General features: G+C 43.5%; 1 protein-coding gene across 1 annotated transcript in view; it reads right to left on the reverse strand.

Annotated features, from left to right (window-relative positions):
- BMPR1A (bone morphogenetic protein receptor type 1A) overlaps positions 1-27,510 on the reverse strand; it is a 178,646-nt gene continuing 151,136 nt past the window's right edge. The window contains exons 9-13 of the mRNA XM_054034411.1: positions 24,341-24,533; positions 23,460-23,757; positions 22,417-22,592; positions 12,352-12,482; positions 1-6,844 (exon numbers count right to left, since the gene is read on the reverse strand). Coding sequence (XP_053890386.1) covers positions 6,719-6,844; positions 12,352-12,482; positions 22,417-22,592; positions 23,460-23,757; positions 24,341-24,533 — 924 coding nt within the window. The 3' untranslated portion in view covers positions 1-6,718. The remainder of the gene's footprint in view (positions 6,845-12,351; positions 12,483-22,416; positions 22,593-23,459; positions 23,758-24,340; positions 24,534-27,510) is intronic.

The raw sequence follows: 27,510 nt of genomic DNA on the forward strand, positions 1-27,510 counted from the left end.
TACTAAAATAAGGTTATTTACTTAAAAATGATACATTGGACATAATCTGTGTACAGAAAAAAGCATTCATGGTAAACTTAAGGCACCTTTTAAATCAGATGCTGTACAAGGTACATTAGTGTGTTACATTTTAAAAGATTATTCTACACTTTTGGCATATAACAAACACAAGAATGTAATCGTTCTGCTTGTTTTACCCTTCTCTCATTTTTATTTACATCTTCTCTAAGTTAACTACAATGTTATTTTTGTATACAATATAATACATTTCACGTTGGGCATGGGTAGGTCAGAGCACAAACATCACTACAGTATGTGGACTTAATTGCATTCAAGGATAATATAGAACAAGGCAACAATTACATGAGATTTGTTTAACAAATTAAGTAAAATAGTGTTCACTCCACCTTTGTGATAACTATTAAACCATGGCTACTATACTGTGAGCTCCATAAAGCTCTGTATTATATACCATTATATCATCCCTACATGGGGTACACCCAGCGGAAGCAGGATTGTGTCCTCTGCCTTCTTTCAGAAGCACTGTCACAACAATGGAGAACTGCTAAATCATTTCTATCTAACCAAAATAAAAGATAATTACTTCCCTTTAAACATTATTACAGTAACCAAAAAATATTTTTAATTTTAAACTTAAGTGACATTTTTACTCTTCAAATGGTTTTAGTCTGTTAATTTAATTTAAAATATAGTATGTGAAGACAATATAGCTGATTTGTACCCAAAGAATTAATTTTATAGCACATTCAGTGGTCATTTAGATGATGTTCTAAAATTTGATTCTAGGCTTACTGAGGAGGAAACAGTTAAAAATTCATTATGCATTTTAATATCAACACTTAAAGATAATATAATTTAAAAATGTAAATGAAATAATTAAGGAAAATATGGTACATACAAATGAAGCTACCAATTTTCCAAGATTTTAAAGTCTCGTACTTTCAGAAATATCTACCTTAAAAGCTGATTAGAGGCCTACGGAAGTTGTACATCACTTATCTAATTTGGGTTTTCAAGATACTCATTCTTAAAGGAAAATTCTAAGATAAGCAAACAGTAAAACCCAAAATGCAAGTCTGCATTCATTCCTAGAAACATCATATTCCTTTAGGAATTTACAAGTTAACCAGGAACGTAAATGTTTCCTTACTCTCACTGAATACAATGGCCTCAATTATCTCAAAGATGCAAGTTACTTTCCATCCAACTAAAACAAGATAGAACCTGCTAGACAATACAAGTCTCCATATGCAATGCTTAATTGGTTCCAATGCACAGACCATGTTCACAAGGCATACTCTACACATTACATTTAAAAGATATTTGCTAGGCATCCTCTCCCCCCCCTCTTTTTTTTTTAAATACTGGTTGACAAATAATTACTGAAGTAAGTTTGACCAACAAAATGAGACGATCACTCATTTAGGATGAAGGAGTCTGATACTCCTTTAAAAGGCTTTGGAATCCTTATAAGGCAATGCAACTTGTCTTAAAGTCTACATTAAGTATAAAAATATTTTAATTAATAAATTTGCTAAGATTAATGTCAAGATTTTAAGAAATTGATATCTAAAGCTATGAGCGTAAGCACATATTTAGGCCCTGATTTTGCAAGTTACTTCACATAGGACTTAAGCACATCCTTAAGTGCTTTACTGAATTAGGGCCTTAATTTACTGATTTTCAGACATACTGAGCACCTACCGGCTCTCAATTGAGCCAATGAAAGTTACTGTATACTCATGATTTGAGAATATCAGGCCATTTACTGAGGTGCTTAAAAATAGATTTTGGAGCCCAACTAGGCAACCACTTTTTAAAATTTAGGCGCAAGTCCCCCTCCAACTCTTCCTCTCCCCTCCTCCACCCGCCCAACAGAAAACCCAGCTCAGTGGATTTACTTTATGTAAAGGTGTTTTTTGTAAAAGCCTTTTAAAGTGTTATGGCATTTACTCAGAGTATGTCTAAACTACAATTAAAAACCCATGGCTGGCTCATGCCAGCTGACTCAGGCTGAGGGGCTGTTTAACTGCAGTGTAGACATTCAGGCTCAGTCTGGCTCCTGGGCTCTAGGACCCTGCGAGGTGGGAGGGTCCCTGAGCTCAGACTGCAGCCCAAGCACAAACTTCTACACTGCAATTAAACAGCCCCTTAGCCTGAGCGGGAGCCCAAGTCATCTGGTATGGGCCAGCCACAGATATCTAACTGCAATGTAGACATACCTTCAGTATCACCAACATTTTGTCTTGCAAAAACTTAAGCAATAAATATTTGGAGTGAGGGGAAATCAATGAATAATTAAAAATGGTGTTTCACTTTTACATTTCTGTTGCTTTATTTAGACAACACCAACTGTTTTCCTTAAAGACTTCAGAAAAACACACCAAGATTAAGTGTCAGCAAATAAATCATAGCTAATAAAGATGTGTAATTCAAATGGCACTTTATGAGATGAATACAAATATTCCAATATAGCAGTGGTTCCCAAACTTGTTCCGCCACTTGTTTAGGAAAAGCCCCTGGTGCGCCGGCCGGTTTGTTTACCTGCTGCGTCCGCAGGTTCACCCGATCGCGGCTCCCACTGGCCATGGTTCATTGCTCCAGGCTAATGGGAGCTGCTGGAAGCAGCGGCCAGTACGTCCCTTGGCCCGCGCTGCTTCCAGCAGCTCCCATTGGCCTGGAGCAGCGAACCACGGCCACTGGGAGCTGTGATCAGCCGAACCTGCAGACACGGCAGGTAAACAAACTGGCCTGGCCAGCCAGGGGCTTTCCCTGCACAAGCGGCGGAACAAGTTTGGGAACCACTGTAATATAGGAATGGATTAAATTAAAAAAAAACTCCATGTTCTGAAAGAGCAAGCTTATGGGACACGTGCATTAACATTTTCCTTTTTATTGTTAAAAACCCAGAGCGATGGGTGGGTGGAAGCAGTTTATTCTAAATTATTGATTTTATTACTCATGCCAAATATTTTCCAACTACCTGTGCTACTCTTGGGGGAAATCTGCGTCACTGTGCATGCGCAGAATTCATGGCCCCTGCAGATTTCTTTGCTTCCCATCAGAAAAATGACTACTGATGGGGAAGCAAAGGGAAGCCGCAAGAGCGGTCACACACCCCTCCCCAGCAGTGCAAGCAGGTTAGTTTGAGTGCCCAGAGCTGCTGGTAGAGACGTAAATCACACCCGGGGCGGGAGGGTTGGGCAGTCATGTGTGAGAGAGAAAGAGACACTCTGTCCCTCTTGCTTGCTATTGTGGAATGCTCGGCATGAAGGGGCAAGGCTTTGGGGTGTTTCTGAGAAGGTAGATGTGCAGCAGGCTCTGTCCCCACAGGCAGAGTAGAATGTAGCAGCCTGCCTGCTTAGTGAATTGTTCCCATTGTTCTTAGTAAATTCCCCAGGAGTATAAAACAGGTGTAAAAAATTTAAGGCTCCTTTATATTCCCAAAGTGGTGTAAATAAGCCTTATTGTATTAGCCTTATAAATCCTTATGATGCTTTAGTGATTAGAACTAATCTAAATTTTTTGACTGAAAAATTTTCCTATCAAAATGAGCTCCATGAACTGTTTTCTACTGACCTTCCTGGAGATGGTCAGTAGCCAATATAAATTGTGAGTCTGAGCCCTCACTTGCTCTTCAATTGCCTATGATGTAACACTGAGCATATGGCTGCATATATTTGCTGATTAATAACTAGAAGTAAAGGGTCAATACTAGCTACATTACTACTAGACAGAGGGGGCTTGGGGATTTCCTCCAATGCTCCCCACTCCCATTCTCCATCCATTGTATTGTAGTTTAAATAAATTACCAAAATAATTGAAACCGGCGTGATTATATTGTGTTATATTAACAAATAAAATATGCAGAATTTTGCAGAACTTTAAAATACTGTGTGAAGAATTTTTAATTTTTGGCACAGAATTTCCCCAGGAGTACTATGCAAACTAATGCATAAAGACATGCTTAACAACTTCGCCTCATCTTATATCTTTCTTGGCAATGGACGGGAAAAAAATTTAAAGCCCTTTTTTCATAAGAATTGTGGCACACTATTGTCTACCGCTGTCTTCAAATAAGTTAAAATTATACTTGACACACCCATGAATTGTTCAACGAGAATACATATTAATACTTAAAGGCTTTAATGAACAAAAGTAATGACTTTATTTTAAAAAAGAAATGTCCCTTGAGATAACTAGTTTTCTATAAAATATGTAGCATTGTTAAATAAAGTCTGTACATCACAACAGAAAATAAAAAATACTGCAGTCTTTTGCCTGACCACTTACTTTTTGCAAACTATGGAACAGAAGTGAAAAAACCCAATGTTAGATAGTTATTTGCAGTTGTTCACAAATGCATATTGGAACTTCATTAAGCTACATTTTCTATTGTATTTTCAAAAGACATTTTAACACAATTTCAAAGCAGGCTCCATGTACCCATTTTAAGACGACAGATAATTTATCAAAAATCTTTATATGAAATCGCTACGTCTGAACAATTTCAACATTATTTCTAATTCCCCCCCCCCTCCAAATCTGGGCTATAGCATGTGTGTACACATGTACCTATGACCAGGTGTTTTAAAATAGAGCACATTACACACTATATAAATACCTTACCTTTTAAAATTACCTAGAACAAGGTTTACAGTACAAGGTTAGAGGCACTTAAATTAGGTTTAACTGAACTGTTCCAATACTTTTTTTTTAATCTTCAGAAGATTCACAGCATTGGGAGTTTAAATTTGAGTTATGGTGCTTTTTCTGACTTCAAACGAACAGTGACAAAATTAATGATATATAACTAATGACCCAACTTTACAGTAATCATTTTAGTTTTTTTGGCCTTTTATATCAACCTGTCTTGGTCAGCAAAAAATGGAGCAGAAATTTGATTTCCCGTGCAAGCCAAATGGCTTTCATGTAACTAGCTAGTTGCTGCAGTACAGAATCATATGCACAGCACTGCATATTATACAGCAACCCTTGACCAAATCCTGCAGCAATGTTAATTTATTGTACCTCCATTAAAACCCCTTTCAATCCCATTTCCCCCATACCCAACAACACACATCCGATTCAGTTGAAAATACTCACTGATTTACAATTCGTCGATGATTTTCAGGAATGATAGTATTTGATTATGTTTTTTCAATGTGTCCTCTAGGTGGCCAGTAGATCTCCAGCAGTAACGATGCTGTCAGGATGATCTAGCTCAGAATCTCCTTTGCCTGTCTCATGCATGCCAGTCAGCTTCAGCGGTTCATCTCAGTTCCCCAGGCCTTGGATGACACTCTCAGTTTCCTAGCTGCCCAGCCTGCACTTCTGGGAGTGGGCCCTAGCTGCAAACTGGACTCCAGCTCTGGCTCTCAGACCTCCCCTCCTGCCTGGTTCTATAGAATAGTGAAAGGAGCATGCAGTGCAATCCATTTAATTCCCTCTCATGGGGAAAGATGCAAAGCATGAAGCAGCTGCAGACAGGTCCCAGCAGGACAGAGAGACAAAACAGAAAGCCAAAGGTCTGGTTGCTGCAAAATGGTGAAGTCTACAGCAAATATGATGACTTCTGTGATACCCTGAAAAAGGCCAAATTCCACAACTACACAATCAAGGAGCATACTGGGCCCCAAGTGAAATGATCGAGGCAGATCACACCTCTCAGTCACTGTTTCAGGCTTTCTGCAGACGCAGGGCCTGTCTCCACAGTGAGGCAATGCACACTAGAGAAATGTGATTTCTAAAATGCACTCGTGCTGCACGCTTACTGGCCTGCAACAACCCTGCTGGCATACACTAAAAAGTTTCCTAGTGCATGTTAACAAGCAGCATGTACATTAAGCACCCTAGGAAACTTATAGTGTGTGCCAGCAGGATCTACATCGATCAGTCAGTATACTTTAGAAATCACACCCCTCTAGTGTGCGCATTGCTGAACCATGTAGACAAGCCCTCAGATGGACATTGGTTTACACTGTTCACATTTCTGAGGTTCTCTTTGCAACCAAAACAGCACAGAAATGTAATTATTTCAAAATGAAAATTGAGATTCTGGAGCACAATTCTGTGTCGAGGGATGAATTCTGTGGCAAATCCTGAAACTGTGGAATCTGGGAACATATGGGGCCCTGACCATAAGTCTTTCTATGAATTTAAATTATCATCTATCCCAAATGACAGCCAAAGAATCCTGGCACACACATAAAAGACCCATAAAAGGCATAGGAACTGTTAAACTGAGTAGTATCTCAAACAGATTCCTAACCTACAGGCTATTTCAAAAAGTCTTGGTATGAACCAACTAGGTTTTTATCAGGTAGAAGGCAAAAAGCTTATATTTCTCCATCTCTGTTGAATCCATTTAGCTTTTTAAGGCTTTCACAGAAAGCAATTCAGTATCCAGAGTTTCACCGGAGACTCACTAAGTGTGACTGAAGTCTCAATGCAGCTTAAAACAAAAATGATACGCATATTTAAAACAAGGCTGTCCATATATGTAGCATGTAGTGTACAGAGACTCTCAGCATTATATTCTACAAAGTACTGAAAGATTTAATATTAGCAGCCTGTAAAAGTGAGATGAGGAAGTGGACTGAATCTCAGTTGCTTCCTCTTCCCACTTAGTTCCCACCCTTATCAGGGTGAAAAGTTCTAGGAGTCCAACTCTGCTCCTCAGTACTATATTATTCTGTCAAATCTTTACATCTTGTGATTCCACCATCTTGGCAAGTGTCTTCTTGATCCTCAAGGCTGTAAGTCTAGAGGCAGGATTGTGGGCCCAGCATTCAGACATTAACTTCAACACTGCTCTTAAACACTGAAAATTAAAAAACAAAAAGGATAATATTGTAAACAATAATGATTGACAGTTGAAATGGCACAAGTTTTAAGGAGGACACTGGTGAAGCTAGTAGGCCAAAAAGGTTACTTTTTTTTAGTATTCTGTTGATTTATTTACAATATCCTTTGACAATTATTTCCCCTGAATAAAGTAACATTGGTATCTCCAACAATGATTTGATTTAGAAAGTGTGCCTTAGTTACAACACAACAACAAACTGGTGCTCTTTCTTTTGTTTTAGAAGAGCTCAGGGATTCTTTTACATTTCAATTTACTGCCTGAATTCAAAAATGGAAGAGGACTATAAAGTTTCAGTGGGTCAGGCTAACATCCCATAGCAGAGTAATGAGGTGTCATACTGTGTACCCAATGTTTCTCACCAGAGGGACGGTTTTCATGACAAAAGGTCTGATTGGGTGACAAGTGAAATGGGAGAAATTAGGGCATGTCCAAAAGAAATGGACAATCTCTGACGGTGGGAAAAGAAATAATATAGCATGCATATAGCTTCTATTTGAAACAGGTAGATCATATTATTTATCTACCAGCTTCAATAATATCCATTTAAAGACCAAATATTCCTGTTTAACCCATAATTACATAGAATGATAAAAAACCCTGCATCTCGTGGGAGAATCTTTATTACACATAATGCTGAATTGACAATAAAATATATGTATTTTCTAATCTTGATCACAGTGTAAGGTAATTCACACCAATTTGGGAGAATGTGTGAAGAGACTAGTAAACATTTGAACACTGGCAACAGTCTTTGGAACCCTACCTTAAAAGGTTTACTCAATTTCAAGCACACTGAAAATAAATGCAAAATTTTGAACACAAATTTTTGTGCCTCTTAAACAGCAAATTAATGTAACAGGGATGGCCAAACTGCACCTTGTGAGACGCATGCGGCTCTTTTACAGTTAAAGTGTGGCTGAAGGAGCTCACCAAAATTGGAGGGTGTGTGTGTGTTCTGCACTGCAGCACAGTGGTGGGGCTAGGGGCTTCTGCCAGAAACGACTGGTGCCTGCTGAGAGTGGGGGGGGGGGATGTCACAATTTAAAGGTGTCCCCCCTCACAACAGTGGGATGCCCTCCTTCTTACCTTCAGTGGCCCCTTCCAGCAGATCCCAGGTGCTAGCTCTGTGTGGAGAGGCAACAGCAAACAGCTGGGAGCTGTAGGAAGGAGCCGCTGCTTTAGCGCCATGGGGAGAGGCAGCAGCAAAAGCAGCGGCTCTCCCTGCAGCTCCCAGCTGTTTGCCACTGCCACTCCCCATGCCTGCAGCTCCCAGCTTGCCAGCTCCAGCAGCTGCCATGCAAAGAGGGAACCCGATGACATCATATGCCCAAGCGGGGCCAGCAAACCATGGCAAAAATTGGGGGGCGAGGGGAGGAGCACATAAACCCATGTGCCACCCCTCACACACACACACATCTCCTCTGGCTTCTGCCCAGCGGGGAGGGGTGGTCTCAGGGCTTCAGTCCTGTGTGACTTGCCTGCCAGTGCTCGGGGCTTCAATATATAGCAGCATATCTGAACTAGCACTACCTTTAAACTAAACATTGGAAATTATGCAGTATGAGCTACTGTTACCCTTAATAAATGGGCATTTTAATCCCATTATTATTTCACCTTCTTCTGGGATACTGACCCTAGAATACCTCTAATTCTCCTAATGGATCTCAGGTACACAATGAAAACAGGAACAATGCAAAACCTAATGATATTCTGTATGAGATCTCTCTGAGTAAAAAGGAAAATGAAGGTTACTTACTTGTATCCGGAGTTCTTTGAGATGGACTATGCATATTCCCACTCATGGGATGCTCCGACCAGCACAGCCCGAATGGTAGAACTCTAGCCAGCAATGTTCTCTGGAACGCTCATGTCTGTCCCTCAGCCCTCCCATCAGTGAACATTAAACCTTCCATGGCAAGGATATAAAAGGGGTATGGTGGCCAGCTGCCTCAGGTCCTTTTCCCCTGGCCTCAGGTCCTCTGAGAGTAGGACTCCAAAGCAGAGAGGAAAGGTGTGCAGAATGTGTGAATATAGAGAGTCCATGTCGAACAACTCCAGTTACAAGTAAGTAACCTTCATTTCTTCTTTGACTATCCTCTGCATATTCCCACTCACAGGACAGTCTAACTATGGTAACTCTGACCCAGGCTGGTGGGAACATGGAATCCTAGTAAAATGAGAATTGCATTGCCAAATTTTGCATCTGATCTAGGTTTTAAGTCTAAGGAGTAGTTCCTAGTAGAAGTGTGGATTGTACACCACATTGTTACTCTTTATGTTTCTATTAAAGGAATATGTCTAGCAAATGCCACAGATACTGCTTCTGATCTAGTAGAATGAGCTCTAATTCCTTCAGGAAGACAGGAATTCATCAGCTTATAAACTTCAATACATAGCCTAACCCATCTTGAAAGAATTTGTACAGTGACCTCTCTCCCGTTATTCCTCTTTTCATAAGAAATAAAGAAATTGGGAGACTGTTGAAAATGCTTAGTTCTATTTAAATGAAAACTAAAGCCCTTCTAACTTCTAGCACATGAAATCTAGCCTCCTCATCTTGAGTGTGAGGTTCAGGAAAAAAAAGCTGGTAACAGATTTATAGAAAAATATAAGAATCTTGGGTGTGTACAGAGAATTCCTTTATCCTTATGAAAGATAGTAAATGGTGGGTACAGCATTATCACTAGTAATTCACTTATGCGCCTTGCAGAAGAGATAGCTATCAAGATGACTGTCTTAGTAGATAAAGAGAACAGCATACAGATTCCCACAGTTCAAATGAATGTATCATTAACTGTGTAAGCACTATGTTTAAATTCGAAGATGGTATAAGATATCTAACCGATGGATATAGATTATTAAGACATTTCAAGAATCTTTACATCACGAATAAAAACTAATTTACTATCCACAGGGACACAGTAAACTGAAATTGCTGCAAGATGAACCTTGACTGGTGACAAACAGAGACCAACTCTTTTAAGATATAATAAGTAATAATAAGTAGGGCTGTTGATTAACCGCAGTTAATTCATGCAATTAACTAAAAAAAAAATCGCAATTAAAAAATTGTGATTTATCGTGCTGTTAAGAATAGAATACCAAATGAAATTTATTAAATATTTTGGATGTTTTTCTACATTTTCAAATATATCAATTTAAATTACAACAAAGAATACAATGTGTACAGTGCTCACTTTATATTATTTTTTATTACAAATATTTGCACTGTAAAAATAATAAACAAAAGAAATAGTATTTTTCAATTCACCTCATACAAGTGCTGTAGTGCAATCTCTATCATGATAGTGCAACTTACAAATGTAGACTTTTATTACATAACTACACTCAAAAACAATGTAAAACTTTAGAGCCTACAAGTCCACTGAGTCCTACTTCTTGTTCAGCCAATCGCTAAGAGAATCAAGTTTGTTTACATTTATGGAAGATAATGCTGTCCACTTCTTAATTATGTCACCTGAAAGTGAGAACAGGCGTTCTCATGACACTGTTGTAGCTGGCGTCGCAAGGTATTTACACATGCCACATGCGCTAAAGATTCATATGTCTCATCATGCTTCAGCCATCGTTCCAGAGGACATGCTTCCATGCTGGCGATGGTAGTTAAAAAAAATAATGCGTTAATTAAATTTGTAACTGAACTCCTTGGGGGAGAATTGTATGTCTCCTCTTCTGTTTTACCCGGATTCTGCCATACATTTCATGTTACAGCAATTTCAGATGATGACCCAGCACATGTTGTTCGTTTTAAGAACACTTTCACAGCAAATTTGACAAAATGCAAAGAAGATACCACTGTGAAATTTCTAAAGATAGCTACAGCACTCAAGCCAAGGTTGAAGAATTTGAAGTGTCTACAGAATCCGAACCACCAAAAAAGAAAATCAACCTTCTGCTGGTGGCATCTAACTCAGATGATGAAAATGAACTTGCGTTGGTCCGCACTGCTTTGGATGGTTATCAAGCAGAACCCGTCATCAGCATGGATGCATGTCCCCTGGAATGGTTGAAGCATCGAGGGATATATGAATCTTTAGCGCATCTGACATGTAAATATCTTGCGACGCCAGCTACAACAGTGCCATGCAAATGCTTGTTCTCACTTTCAGGTGACATGGTAAACAAGAAGCAGGCAGCATTATCTTCTGCAAATGTAAACAAACTTGTTTGTCTGAGCGACTGGCTGAACAAGAAGTAGAACTGAGTGGACATATAGGCTCTAAAGTTTTACATTGTTTTGTTTTTGAATGCAGGGGTTTTTGTTACATAATTCTACATTTGTAAGTTCAACTTTCATGATAAAGAGATTGCACTACAGTACTTGTATTAGGTGAATTGAAAAATACTATTTCTTTTGTTTTTTACAGTACAAATATTTCTAATAAAAAATAAATATAAAATTTGCACTTTACACTTCGTATTCTGTGCTGTAATTGAAATCAATATATTTGAAAATGTAGAAAACATCCAAAAATATTTAAATAAACGTAAAAAGTATAAAGAATAAAAGTATTCTATTATTAACAGCATGATTAATCACACTTAATTTTTTTAAATTGCGTGATTAATTGCGATTACTTTTTTTAATCGCTTGACAGCCCTAATAAGAAGTAAGACAGAATATGTAAGTAATCAGAGCGGCATATGGATCTACATCAGTGGTTCTCAACTTATTTATCATTGTGGGCCGTATATGCGGGACCCCCGACCCTGCGGGGCAGGCCGGCAGCCTCGACCCCGGACCCTTGCCGTGGGGGGCAGGCTGGCAGCACCGACCCTGACCCCGTTGAGAGATGAGGGAGGCACATGAACATGCTAACAAACACTTCTATCTGGAGTTCTATTGGTCAGGCTGAACGGTCTGTGCATCCCATTAATGGGAACATGCAGAGGACACCTGAAGAACTGTGCAGCACTACCAATGAGATCTCTCCATGAAAAAGCAATGGGGCCACTAATGATCTACCCCATCCTCTCCTCAGGTCTACAAACACACTAGTATCACCTCATATTCCACAGTGTTGAAAATGTCTGATATATCCAGTATGAAAGAAAAAGATATACTGAGGTTGAGTGTGATAAATTGCATTAAAATGACATATTAAATTGTAGGTCCATTCAAAAACACTGGAAAATACTAAAGCCTAGTTCTAGATTGGTTTGGGGTGAGAATATGACCATGCAGTTGGTTGCTGGTGAGGTATTTCTCCTTCCCATCCAGATGGGTATATAAAAAGATCAGGCATGTAAAAGCGCTACCAGTTGTTCTCACACATTAGTATTTTTATTGTGGTCAGAGATATCTCAAAACATTAGAATGTCTAATTTTGTTGCCTACTCTACTTCAGTTTCAGAAAACTCTGGGAAAGACTAAAATACCCTTATTATACATTAGGGGCTAACGCTGAACTCCTCCCATTTCTCCCTTTTGCTGTACTTACTTCATCGCTATTCCATCTGTTAGATACCACTGGGCGTAGGCGCTTGACACACACCACCTCTCTCATATCTTCATAAGATGGATCATTCGGCACCATGTCATAATATGGCAACTGGTACTCTTCAACAATACCTGAAATATGTGTGAAATATCATGGTAATATATGCAAGAACAAACTAAATCCATAAATCTGCTCCTAATCTAAACTCCTAACTAACTGAAGAAGCATAAATTAACACAAAATTCTCTTGTTAGCAACTTAAATTCATCAGTGGTTGAAAACTATAGGTAACACAGAATTGTACATAATATGACTTGCTGAAAATTTATAGTTGATGGTGGACATTTAGGACTAAATGCTGACTTAATTACCTATAGTCCCACTTAATATTTGGTGCTATCTGTCCTATTACATACTATAGACCTACTCCCTACAACAGAGGAGTGCATACATGCATATCTTCCACTTTATTCTGAGACTGCCTGCAATCTTCCTATTTCACCTAGTTCACCATATCCAAGAAGTGTACTTCATTGAACATATAAAGACAGATCACTGTCCCAAGATGATGCAATCTAAATTAGGATGAAAGGGTTACTCACCTTTTGCAATAACTGAGGTTCTTCGAGATGTGTCCCCCTATGAGTGCTCTACTTTAAGAGTTTTAGCACCCTTGTGCTTGTTATCGGAGATTTGTGGTAGCAGTGCCTGGTTGGGTCGCACATGCTCAGTCCCCATCTCGTGCTGCCTCAAGCAGTTAATTGGCACTGTGCGAGCAACCTCCCCTCTGTTCCTTCTCTACTGCAAAGCATGAGTGTGAAACTCTGAAGTAGAGGGGCAGAGGGAGGGTAGTGGAGTACCCATGGGGACACACATCTCGAAGAACCTCAGTTACTGCACAAGGTGAGTAACTCTCTCTTCTTCGAGTGATGTCCCTGTGGGTGCTCAACTTTAGGTGACTTCAGAGCAGTGCCCTCCAGTGGAAGGGAGGGGCTTTGGAGTTGACGTTGTGGCAGAGGATAATACGGTGAGTCCAAATAATGCATCAGATGTTGCAGGCTGCTCTAATGCGTAGTGCTACATAAATGTATGGGTAGAGGCCCATGTCACAGGTCTACATAGGCCGGAATGGGAACACTGTTCAGAAAAGCTATTGAAGTTGACATTGCCCTGGTGAAACGCATGTGAATCCCCATAGGGGGTTGCAGGTCTTGTGGCTGGTAACAGTTTGATGCATTCTGAAATCCATTTGGAGGGCCCCTGTTTGGATATGCCATTTCCTTTTGATTGTTCCATGATTGAAACGAATAATTTTGGGACTTGCGGAATGACCTTGTTCTATCTGTGTAAAAAGCCAGGGCCCTGCGAACACTGAGGATGTGAAGTGTGCATTCTTGCCTATCCTTATGTGGCTTAGGATAGAACGTGGGTAAGTAGATGGTTCGGTTGAGGTGGAATGAGGCAGCAACCTTAGGTAAGAACTTGGGATGCGGTTTGAGAGTGATTTTGTCTTCAGAAAATACTGTGTAGGGTGAATCAGCCATGAGGGCACCTAGTTCCCCCATTCGTCTTGCAGATGTAATGGCGACTAGAAAGGCCACCTTCATTGACAGATGGAGAAGTGAGCAAGTGGCTAGTGGCTCGAATTGGGTATCTGGTGATGCCCCAGAGAACTAAGTTGAGGTCCCATGGCGGCGTGAAAGTGTTGAGGCTTTTCAGAAAATGTTTGGTGATATCTTATGGTGGAAAGCTGCTATGGCTGAGAGATGTACCCTGATTGAGCTAATAGATAGGTCTGATCTCTTAAGTTCATGCAGGTAATCCAGAATCAAAGGTAAGGGGGCAGATACCGATGTGGTCTGCTTCGTGTGACACCAGGAATCAAAGTGTCTCCATTTGTGTAGATATGTGCAGCAGGTAGTCGGTCAGTGACTATTTAATAAAATGTTCTGTACTTCTTTGGAGCATGTCATTTCAGGTCCTTGGAGCCATGGAGCAACCACGTTTTGAGATGGAGTGTCTCCAGGGTCGGGTGCAGAGTTCATCCCGAGTCCTGGGACAGGAGACAAGGCAGGAGAGGAAGAGTTTGAGGTCTGCACACTGACATTCTGAGAGTGTAGAGGAACGATGTTTGACAATGCCATGCAGGGATTATCGGTATTACTGTTGTCTTGTCTGCTTTGATCTTGTGAGGCACTCACGCCATAAAGGGAATGGAGGTGCAGGGGAGGAGGCATATAGGTAGAGAGCGTCCTCCATTTGATAAGAAACGCTTCTCCCAAGGAGTGATGGCCCATGCCGGCCCTGGAGCAAAACAACAGGCATTTGGTGTTGTACTCCATTGCAAAGAGGTCTATTGTGGGGAATCCCCATTGTTTGACTATGTTGTGGAGAACCCTGGTGTCAAGTTCCCACTTGTGGTCCTGAGAAAAGTTCCTGCTGAGTGCATCTGCCATAGTCTTTTGACATCCGGGCAGATAAGCTGCTATAATATGGATGTTGTGCTGGATGCACCAGTGCCAAAGTCACATGGCCTCTGCACACAGGGAATGTGAATGTGAACCCTTCTTGTCTATTTATGTAGAACATGCATGCCAAATTGTCCATGAGTATTTGTATGGTCTTGTTTCTGATCATGGGTAGGAAGATGGGGCATGCATTGCGAACAACTCTGAGTTCTAGCAGATTTATGTGAGGGTGGGCTTCTGTTAGGGACCAATGACCTTGAGCAGAATGTGAGTTCAGATGTGCTCCCCAACCTATGAGGAACGCATACGTCGTAATAGTCAATGTAGGAGGGGCTTGGGTGAAAGGCACTCTCAAGCATACGTTGTGTGGTTGTGTCCACCAAGATAGAGAGTCTTTTACTTTGCTTGGCATTGTGAGGCATTTGTTTATACTGTGTCTTCATGAGCAATAAATTGAACGGAGCCAAGCTTGTAGGGTTCGCATATGTTGCATATGTAGCGTGTTGAGCGATGAAGGTCGATGCGGCCATGTGACTCAGTAATTCCAAACAAGTCCTGGCTGTTACCTGGAAGCTGTTGAGTGATGTGGCAATCAGATTCATTCACTGAGGGTTGACTTTTTTTTTTTTTTTGGGAGACCTAATTGCGGAAAGAGGCCTATTGTTTGTTGAGTACCCTCCACTGCTGCTGGTCAATTCGCTGCTTATAGTAGGCAATCATGCAGATATGGAAATATCACGATTCCTCTCTTGCAGAGGAGCGCAGCGACTACCGCGAGTACCTTTGAGAAGACTCGGGGAGAAATGGACAGACTATGTTGGACAGGACAGGACCTTGTATTGGAAATGATCTGGTCCAAGAATGAATCAGAGAAATCTCCGATGTGATGGGTGAATCATTATGTGGAAGTATGCTTCCTGGAGGTCAAGGACCGAGAGCCAGTCCCCTCTTTCTAACGCTGGGATAATGTTGGCCAGCGTCACCATCTTGAAGTGTTGATTTCTGATGAATTTGTTGAGCCATCAGAGATCAAGAATGGGTCTTCATCCTCCTGTTTATTTTGTGTGTGTGAGGTAGTAATTTGAGCAGAAACCCGTCCCTTTGTATTTTGTTGGTATCAGTTCTACTGCTCCTAGCCGGATGAGGTGGGTTACCTCCTGTCGCAATAGATCTTCATGAGAGGGGTCCCGGAAGAGGGAAGGGAGGGGTGGGTATGGAGTATCCAACTTCAATGATCTCCAGCACCCATCTGTCTGTAGTGATAGATTGCCAGACTGGGTAATAGGGGAGTTAAACGGTTTCCAAATGGCTGGGAGATGGTAGGAGTTTCCACTGTTGAAAGTTGGGGGGTCTCGGGCCCTCAACCAATGTTGATGAGACATGGTAGACTGATTTGACAAGTATAGTCTCCTTGGGGGTCATTGTTTCTGGGCTTGTGGCTCGTATTGCCTGTGTGTCTGTGCAAACTGAGTGGACCGGAAGCTCTGTGGGTTATAATACCTTCCTTGTCTTCTCTTTGTCCTAGGAGTATAGATACCCAAGGACTTCAGAGACGCCCTTGAATGGCAGGTCCTCCACTGTTGCTTGCACTTCTTTAGGGAAGCTAGAGAGATGCAGCCAGGACGCCCTCCTCATTACGATCATGGTGTGGATCGTGCTGCTCTAGCTGCAGAGTCTAGGGCAGCTTGCGGTGCCATCCTGGTGATCAGTTGGCCCTCGGAAATGAGTGCACTAAATTGCTTTTTTCCCCCCCTCAGGGAGAAATTCAATAAAATCGGATAGTATGCCATAATTTGTGTGGTTGTATTTGGCTAATGACATATGATTGTTTGCCCCTTTCATTAACAGCATCCACTACCAGGGAGCTTGGTGTGGGATGTGAAAAAAGAAAAAGTGGTTACCTACCTCTCGTAACTGTTGTTCTTCGAGATGTGTTGCTCATGTCCATTCCAACAGGTGTGTGCGTGCCGTGTGCACGATCGTAGGAAGGTTTTTCCGCTAGCGGTACCCGTCGGTTTGGCTGTAGATACCCCTACAGTGGCGCCTTTATGGCGGTGTATATAGGTCCCTGCCGACCCATTGCCTGCTCAGTTCCTTCATGCCGGAATACTCCGACAGAGGGGCGCCGGGCGGGATTTGGAATGGACATGAGCAACACATCTTGAAGAACAACAGTTACGAGAGGTAGGTAACCATTTTTTCTTCTTCAAGTGATTTCTCATGTGAATTCCAATAGGTGACTTCCAAGCAGTTCCCCCGGAAGGAGGGGTCGGAATTCACCTGGTGAATTGCAGGACTGCCCTGCCAAAGGCTACATCATCCCTCGCCTGCTGGGTAATGGCGTAGTGTGATGTGAAGGCGTGGATGGAAGACCACGTTGCTGCCTTGCAAATGTCCTGGATAGGAACCTGCGCCAGGAATGCTGCAGACGAGGCATGCGCTCTGGTGGAGTGCTCCGTAAGCGGAAGGGCTGGAATTTTAGCCAGGTCGTAGCAAGTCCTGATACAGGACGTGATCCATGATGAAATGCACTGGGACGAGATCGGGAGCCCCCTCAACCTTTCTGTGATTGCAATAAAGAGCTGTGGTGACTTACAAAATGGCTTTGTGTGCTCAATGTAGAATGCTAGGGTACGCCTAACATCCAGGGAATGGAACATGCACTCCCTGTTACTGGCATGGGGTTTAGGGAAGAACACAGGTAAAAATATGTCTTGGTTCACATGAAACTGGGAGACAACCTTAGGCAGAAATTCAGGATGAGGGCGTAGCTGCCCCTTGTCTTTATAAAAGACCATATATGGTGGTTCGGAAGTCAGTGTGCTCTGAGCTCGGTTACCCTTCTGGCTGAGGTCATAGGCGCCGACTCCGTGGGTGCTCCGGAGCTGGAGCACCCATGGGGAAAAATTGGTGGGTGCTCTACACCAACCGGTAGCCAAGCTTCCCACCCCACCCGCCCTCCCCAGCTCACCTCCGCCTCCTCCCCAGAGCACGCCGCGTCCCCGCTTCTCCTCCTGTGCTTGCCGCAGTGAAACAGCTGTTTTGTGGCGTAACAAGTTGTGGGAGGGAGGGGGGAAGAGCGGGAACGTGGCGCGTTCAGGGGAGAAGACAGGGAAGAGGCGGGGCTGGGGCGGAAATTTGGGGAAGGAGTCCAATGGGGCAGGGAGGGGGCGGAGTTGGGGCAGGGACTTTGGGGAAGGGGTTGGAAAGGAGACAGGGCAGGGGAAGAGTCGGAGCGGGGCTGGGGGTTGAGCACCCACTGGCGCCAGGAGAAGTTGGCACCTATGGCCGAGGTTATGGCCAGCAGAAAGGCCACTTTCGATGATAGGTATGACAGAGGGCAGGTTGCCATGGGCTCGAAAGGGGGGTGCATGAGTGCGGACAGGACAAGGTTGAGGTTCCACTGGGGAACTGGCAGTTGTACCTGGGGATAAAATCTGTCTAAGCCCTTGAGAAACCTGCCTACCATGGGATTATCGAACACTGACCCACCCGCTGCCCCTGGGTGAAAGGCTGAGATGGCAGCCAGGTGTACCCTGAGAGATGATATTGCTAACCCTTGCTGCTTAAGGTATAACAGGAGAATTGGAGCTAGCTGCTGTTCAGTTCCCCTTTGCCGAGACCAAATGGAAAAACGCTTCCACTTTGCCATGTACGTGGTACGAATGGAGGGTTTCCTATTTCCCAGCAGGACCTCCTCCCTCACTGGGTCCGAACACTGAAGCTCAAGAGGGTTCAGCCATGGAGTTTCCACGCCATGAGGCGGAGGAACTCCAGATTGGGGTGTTGCAGACTGTCTTGTGTGATTAGGGTCGGACAGACAGGAAGCGCCACTGGTCTGTCCACTAAGAGGTTCAACAGCATGGTGAACCAGTGCTGGCAGAGCCACTCTGGCGCTATGAGGATCAAGGAAGCCCTGTCCTGGCGAGTCTTGAGGACTCTGTGTATGAGAGGGAAGGGCAGAAACGCGCACAGCAGGCGACCCATCCGTGAAAGGCATCCGCGATGGAGCCTGGGCTGCGGTTCAGGAAAGAGCAAAACCGCTGGCACTTCCTGTTGCTCCGTGTCACGAACAGATCTATGTGGGGAGAGCTCCACTTATAGAAAATTGAGTGTGCAATGTCCAGCCGGAGGGACCATTCATGGCCGTGAAACGAACGGCTAAGGCAGTCGTCTAGCTTGTTCTGTGGCCTCAGAGGGTGCGACGACTCAAGGTGTATCGAGTGGGTGATGCAAAAATCCCACAGCTCAAGGGATTCCCAGCTCAGGGGGGAGGAGTGAGCACCACCCTTTTTGTTTATATAGAACATCGCTGCAGTGCTGTCCCTCAGCACCGACACACATGTGCCCTGCAGGCGGGCCTGGATGAACTGCCCTCAGCTCCCTTACATTGATATGCAGTGATAGTTCTGTGTGGGACCATTGGCCTTGGGTCCTGATATTGCCCACGTGCACTCCCCAACAGCATAGGATGGGGTTTGGCAAAGGGTACTCCCGCACAAACAACTTGCGGTTGCAGCCACCAGTGGAGAGACTCGAGGAAGCGAGGGGAGAGGATAACTATCGTGTCCAGCGGGTCCCTGCCCGGCCTGTGCACCTGCGCCAACCATGCCTGGAGTGGCCGAAGGCGTAACCTGGCGTGCTGTATCACATATGTGCAGGCTTCCACATGCCCCAATAGTTTCATGCAATTTCTGGCCATGGTTGTGGGAAACCAGCGAAGGTGCTTGATAATGTCGGTAAATGATTGGAAGCACAGCTCCGGCAGGAACGCCTTGGCCTGCATGGATTCCAAGAGAGCCCCTATGAATTCTATTCTCTGCGTCGGAGCCAGTGTGGATTTGGGCACGTTCAATATGAGGCCCAGCATATGGAATGTGGCCCAGGCCAGGGACACATGCTCTGCGGCCCGTGCTTGGGACTCGGCCTTGATAAGCCAGTCTTCTAGGTACAGGAATACTTGCACCTGATGTTTGCAGAGGAAGGCTGCCACGACCACCATACACTTGGTGAATACCCAGGAGGCCACCAAGAGCACGTACGGGAGCACACTGAACTGATAGTGCTGGCCACTGACTATGAATCTCAGGAATCGTCTGTGGGCCAGGATAATAGATATATGGAAGTATGCATCTTTCAAGTCGATGGCGGCGTACCAGTCCCCCGGATCCAGGAAAGGAATGATGGTGGCCAAAGAGATCATGTAGAACTAAACCTTCCTTATGAATGTGTTGAGATCTCACAGGTCCAGGATAGGCCAGAGCCCACCTTGGCCTTGGGGATGAGGAAATAGCAGGAGTAGAACCCCTTGCCCCTGAACTCCTGAGGAACCTCCTCTATTGCCCCTAAAGCGAGGAGTGATTGCACCTCCTGCAAGAGGAGTTGCTCATGAGAAGGGTCCCTGAAGAGGGACGGGGAAGGGGGGTGGGAGGGAACAGAATTGGATAGAACATCCCACCCCTACCGTGCTGAGGACCCAACGATCTGACGTGATCTGGGACCAAAAACGGTAGCAGCGGGAGAGTCGATTCACAAAGGGGGGGGGTAAGGATCCGAGACTGAAACTGATGCTCCGTCCTCGGGCGCATCTTCAAAGGTTTGGCTTCGGGGCCGGGGGCTGAACCCTGGCCTTGGCCTGAGGAGGACTGTGGCAAGCGCCTCCTATTGTTTCTGCCCCGTCTCCTTGGAGAGTCTCGCCTAGGAGGCCCAGAGTAGAAGCGGGACGGGGGCTGAGGCTTAAAAGCTTTCTCTGAGGTGCTGGGGTGTTGGTGCTCCTTGGAGGACTCCTTCCTCGGAACCGGAACATCCCGCACTTAGGCCAGAGCGCTGCGCGCCAAGGATGCCGGTGCCGCTTCCGGCTGCGGGTGGAGGGCCAACTGCATCAGGAGGAGCTTCAAACGATAGTCCCACTCAGTTCTGGGTCTGAAGCTCCTGCAAATTGGGCACTTATCTGTCTGATGTCCCTTTCCTAAACACTTGAGACAGGCAGCATGCAGATCGCCTGTGGGCATAGGTTTCGCGCACCTCTCGCACACCTTAAACGCCTGCAACCGAGGCATGCCCTGGCGCCTGGGGAAACTAGGACGAGGGGGAAGCCCCCCGAAGTAAGTCCAACTAATCTACGACTAATATAAAATGAACTAACAACTATATGCAACTAAGAAAAGGGCACCACTAGGTAGGCACTTGTGAATGCAAGAGACTGAGCTGCTCCAATGACTCTCACTGGCGGTAAGAAGGAACTGAGCAGGCGGCGGGTTGGCAGGGACCTATATACACGGCCTTAAAGGCGCCACTGCAGGGGTCTCCACAGCTGACCCGACGGGTACGCTGGGGAAAAACCTTCTGATGACTGAATGCGATGCACGTGCACACCTATTGGAATGCACATGAGCAATCACACGAAGAAGAAACTCTCTTCCCTTTGCAGGGATATAATATTTCCTGTCGGACCTCTTGCAGGTTGGAGCGACTGTTGCAGCGGTCTGCCAGACGTGCTTGACAGGTTCCATGATTGCATCATTCATGGGGGGGGGGGGGGAGGAGGCATGATGAGATCATCCGGGAAGGAGGAAGAAAAGTGACCACACAGATTGTCCATCTGAAATAGGTACTGAAAGCCTGCAGGTCAGGCAGTGTTTAAAGCCCAGTGAACTGGGCATGCCCCTGAGGGGAGTATTTCCCCCTTCTCCATGAGGGGAGAACTAACACTACTCTAACAGTGAAACAAAATACTAGCTTCTACTGAGGGAAAGAAATAAACTTTTTTTTTTTTTTTTTTTTTTGGGAAGAAAAAAGAAACATGGAGAAAGTGGGAAGGCAAATTAGCTAGTCAAAGAACTAATGGAAAAGGGGTAAAATACTAAGCTATGAGGCACTGCTGAATGCTCCTATTCAAGCCAAAGGTGGTAAAGGAAAGGGAGTTGAGGGGGTTGGTCACACAGCGTCAGTTAACTGCTTATGGCAGTGTGAGACTGGGACTGCACATGTGCAACCCAACCAGGCACTGCTACCACAAATCTCCAATTACAAGTGCAGGGGCTCTCAACCACCTAAAGTGGAGCACCCACAAGGACATCACTTGAAGAAGAACTTACAAATTCTTGAAAAGAGAGAGTGCAAATTTGGGAAGAAGTAGAAGACAGAAAATATGGGATGGAGATAGAGAACACAATGTAGGGAAAGAGACAGGTAAGAAGGCACAGGAATAAGACCAAAAAAAGGGGAAATAGATATTGAAAACAATGCAAGAAAAAAGATAAACAAGTCATCTATCATAGGAAAAAAGAGGAAGAGTAGAGTGGAACCAGGCACAGTATAAAGGTATAAAAAAAGCAAGAGAAAAATAGTAAGTTATGTTATAAAAAATGAATTAAGAAGACAGTTGATTGACAGTGTTACAATTAAGTGAATCACACAGCTGTTTTGTTCTTTTAAATGCAGGGTGCCTGTCCTTGAGACACAGGGCAAGCGGTAGAACTCAAGTATTTTCCATCCTCTTCAGAAGGTTTAGTCTTTGGATTAGAGGTATTGGGTAAATTCTTTTGAAAACTTAGTTTTGTAAATAAATTTTGAAACACAAGATTTAAAGGCTTACCTCCTGTGACACAACGCCGAGCCATTTCCCAAATGATCAAGCCAAAACTGTAGATGTCAGCCATGATATATGGTTGGAAATGATTTTTATTTAGGCTTTCATCTAGGACTTCTGGGGCCATGTAACGTTTTGTTCCCACTCTAGTATTCAAAGGGACATCAACTTCATTCGTATCACTAAATGTAAATAATAAAGGTTAAACGAACTGTGGAGCAGTACAAAGAAACTGATGTCATGCAAAAAGATGCAATTATTATTGTACGAAGTAAAATTATGAACTATAATTAAATTATAGATCTTTCTCAAATCCTCCTTCCAATATTACAGCTTATATTATGCTTCTTTTAGACAGATTAAATAAAAAAAGATTATAAAATACCCAACATAAAGGTTCATGTGACTGCTTTGCAAAAAACAAACAAACCTGCACACATGACTAAGCAGACAGAAGCAGACAATTCCAAATGTTCAAGACTCAAAATGCATTCCTAATATCCACAGTTCTACACATCAATACTCATGCTGAAGTTTTCTTGTGTTCTAGGATCTGATATCCACTTCAAGACATTGGTAGCCCGTGCATTTCACTATAAGCTTTACATGTACAGTTTTTACCCCTATATTAGACCTAAAATACTCTTATTTCTAATAGGAACATTTTGAGCACACTGAGCAGGTTACAATGAGTTTTACAAAAACACAACAAAAAACAACCTATTTCTACAAAATTACCTGCATTTATAATGTTCTATCACCATACTATCCAGACACCCACTAAAAACTGTACTAGAAATTACTACGTCAATTCTTGGACAAGGGCTTGCAGTTTCTTTGGCACTAGTGTGGGAAAGTGAAATTTTGAGGCTGCTTCAGACATTAGCAATTGTTTTTGTAGTAATTTTTCATATTTTTAAACACAGTCAAAACAGTAATTTTGTAGGTAATATATATTACTATTCAATTCATTTATTTCAACTTGATCTTTGATGCCTTTCAACATACGTGCAAAAGATACCAACTATTAATAGGCTTTGATCATCTACCTGTTAAATTTCACTGCAAGACCCAGGTCGGCAATACAGCAGCTTCCATTTTTCTTTATCAAGATATTTTTACTCTTCAGGTCCCTGTGTGCAATAGCAGGCTTGCCTTGTGTCCCATAAATTTCTGTGTGTAGATGGCACAGACCACATGCAGCAGAATAAGCCAGTTTGAGCAAAGCCCTGTTGTCAAGTGTGGCACATTTCAGGAAGTCATACAAGGATCCATTTTCATGGTAATCTGTAATCAAGTAAAGTTGTGTCCAGGAGCCTGTGCCTTTAATATCAGCTGCTATAAAACCTGTGAAATGCATAAACAAAGTTAGCATTTAGTGTTACATAAAAACCACATAATTCATTACTTGGAAGACTTTTCAGGAAATGAAAAAACTGCAGACTCATTTTAAAGTAAGACTCAACAGCCCCTTACAAACCCATCACTTCTTATTTGGGGACCAGGAGTGCTAGTTTAGGTTTCAACCTCATGTGATGTCACAATGCTGGTCTTCAAGCAAAAATAAGAAAAGTCAGGATCTGTTATTTGTAACATTAAAAATAAGCAAGATCCATAGTCTGCATATAATTATAGCATTTTTATTATTATAGAATCATAGAATATCAGGGTTGGAAGGGACCTCAGGAGGTCATCTAGTCCAACCCCCTGCTCAAAGCAGGAGCAATCCCCAGACAGATTTTTGTCCCAGATCCCTAAATGGCCCCCTCAGGGATTGAACTCACAACCCTGGGTTTAGCAGGCCAATGCTCAAACCACTGAGCTATCCCTCCCCCATAAAGGAACTTCTCCACACTCTTCATGAAACAACTACAATTCTTTGAAATACAAGTCCTCCACTACCCATTCAAATTACAAACTGCTTACTTACCAAGTATGTTTTCATGACGCATTAGAACAGTCTGGTAAATCTCAGTTTCTCTGAACCAACTGGCTTCCTCAGTGGTAAAAAATACTTTGACTGCCACTTTTTCGCCGCGCCATTTACCCATCCACACCTCACCATATCGCCCTTTCCCAACTTGCCGCACCATCTGAATCTGTTTGGCAATAGTGCGCTGAACCTAAACAAGGAAAAAAAAATCAGCAAGTGATTGAAGGCACATTGTCAAGATGGTTGTCAGTCTTCAAACTTTGCTTGCCTTAACAATGGTCCCATTTCAAAGGTCTATTCTAGATTCTTTCCAGCTACTCCTTCTAACTAATCATTGCTGCCTCGATTGGGAGAGTGAATGTGTATAAAAATCAATAACTAAAATACTCAGAGAAGAAAATACATTTGATTTTTGTTTAAATTAGACTGAGCTAAAATTCTTCTAATTTGTATAGGATTATAGCCACCTGTCTCACTGGATAAGCCTTTTGCTGAGCTACTACAATAATTATGTTAAAATGCATGCCTAAATTCACTGTTGAATCAGCCTGTTTATGCAGTTATTACAGTTGTTCATAACCAATGTAAAGTATGCCAGTATGCAGTACGCAAGTCTATTTTATTAAATATCATGAATAAAGCTGAAGAGAAAATCTTACAACTGGAATAGTATTATCCAAGTCTAAGGTATTTTATCCGAAGGCCTGCTGGAGGACAGAACACTCTTTTGTATTTTACTGGCCTCAGCAGGTTTTCTACAAAAGAATCCCTCTTCTCATGCTTTCTAGTTCTGGTTCATTATGTGGAAGAGAAAGACTGACTCTAACATTTGTGTGCGTTTGTTTTTACTTTCATACTAACTGCAGCTCAAAAAAGTATATGGAATTAAATATTTACAGCTAAATAGCACAGTTCAGAAATGAAGTATACAAACAGGCAAAGGAAGAAATGGGTGTTTTCAGGTGAGATAATAAATGAGACGGAGAACTGATGAGGTTGAAAAACACAAAGAAAACAGCTCTTGTACCAACCTATGGCCTGACTTTGTAGCAGTAACAGAGAGGAGAATAATACTAGATTGATAAAAGGAGAAAGAACAGTAACCTTCCTTACAAGTAACGGTGGTTCTTCAAGAAGTCGAAATCACCTCTGATCCCACTGCAGGTGTGCATGCACCCCATTGCATGTGAGATTGGATATTTTATTTTAGTAACAGCATCCATCAGGGTTGCACATGTGCCTATGCCTCTCCTTGTGCTCTCATGCAAGGGTATAAAGGGGGAGTGGCTGTGATGCTCCCTCAATTCCCTTGCAATTTGAGTCCATGGAAGCAGAGAACTCTGAAAAGCAGGGACGGAATCATGGGATCCACATTGACCACATCTTGAAGAACCACAGTTACTGTAAAGTAAGTAAAAGACGTTTACCTTTCGTAACTCTTGTTCTTTGAGATGTGTCGCTCGTGTCCATTCCATTGTAGGTGTGTGTGCTTGCCACATCCACTGGTGCTGGAAATTTTCCCCTCAGTGGTATCCATAGGGGACTGGCTCTGGCGTCCTCTGGAGTGGCGTGCATATGCCGCGGTATAAGGGGGCACCACCGGCTCCCTACTCCCTCAGTTCCTTCTTGCCGAAACTCTGATAGAGGGGAAGGAGGGCAGGTCCTGGAATGGACATGAGCAACACATATCGAAGAACACGGTACGAAAACAGGTAACTTTCTTCTTCGAATGCTTGCTCATGTCCCTTCCATTGTCGGTGACTCCCAAGCAGTACCATTGGTGGCAGGTAGGAATTCATGGACATGTCAATTGAAACACAGTTCTGCCAAATCCAGCGTCATCTCTGGCTTGCTGGGTGATGGCATAATGCGTTGTGAACGTGTGTACCAAAGACCACATCGTGGCTTGCAGACGTCCTGGATAGGGACATGCGCCAGGAACGCAGCCAAAGATGCCTGAGCCCTCATCAAGTGAGCCTTCAGTATCGGCGGCGGCACAGCCTGTACTAACTAATAACGAGTACGGATGAAAGTGGTGATCCAAATCCAAATCCTCTGAGAGGACACCAGAAAGGGCTTGGTGTGCTCCAGGTAGAAAGCCAGGGCATGCTTGACATCCAGAGCGTGCAGCCGCCTTTCCTCATTGGTCGTGTGAGGCTTTGGACAGAACACCAGGAGGAAATAATCCTGGTTCACATGGAAGTGCAACACCACCTTTGGCAGGAAGGCCAGATGGGGCTGCAGCTGGACATGGACCATGTCCTTGGAGAATACAGTGTACAGGGGCTCCAAAGTGAGGACTTTAATTTTGGAGACACGTCTCGCCGAGGTAATAGCTACAAGGAATGCAATCTTCCATGACAAGTGAGAAAGGGAACAAAAAGCCATAGGCTCAAAGGATGAACCTGTGAGCCTGGAGAGGACCAGATTGAGGTCCCATTGGGGAACCGGATCCCGGATCGGCAGAAAGAGTCTTTCAAGGCCTTTCAAGAACTTGATTGACATCTCATGCGAGAACACCGATCTACCCTGGATGCATACGGCTGATACGGCAACCAGGTGCACCTTGATAGAAGAGAAGGTGAGCCCTTGGTGCTTTAAGTGAAGCAGGTAATCCAGTCTGGCCTGCAGAGATGACTGGGCCGGGGAGATATTCCGTTCTGATGCCCAGCAGTAGAAATGTTTCCACTTTGCCAAGTAAGTTGCTCTGGTGGAGGGCTTTCTGCTTCTCCAAGAGAACCTGCTGTACCTGACTAGACCAGCTTGTTCCCCTAGATTCAGCCATGCAGCATCCAAGCTGTGAGGTGGCGAGAGGCAAGGTCCAGATGCAGAAGTCGACTGTGATCCTGCGAGAGTAGGTCCAAGCAGCTGGGAAGTGGCCAAGGGGCTGCAACGGCCAGGTCTCTGAGCATGCCGAACCAATGCTGGGACAATCATAATGACCTGTGCCTTGTCCCTCTTGATTTTTGAGGGACTTTGCTTATAAACGGAACTGGTGGGAAGGCGTATATCAGGTCCTCTGACCAAGACAAGAAAAAGACATCAGACAGTGAGCCTTTGCCAAGGCCTTGGAGAGAACAAAACTGATGACGCTTTCTGTTCTGTCTGGTGGTGAACAGGTCCACTTGGAGAGCTCCCCACTTCTGGAAGAGCATTCTGACAACCTC

Source organism: Malaclemys terrapin, chromosome 7, assembly GCF_027887155.1.
Source record: "Malaclemys terrapin pileata isolate rMalTer1 chromosome 7, rMalTer1.hap1, whole genome shotgun sequence".
NCBI classification, from domain to species: domain Eukaryota; kingdom Metazoa; phylum Chordata; order Testudines; family Emydidae; genus Malaclemys; species Malaclemys terrapin.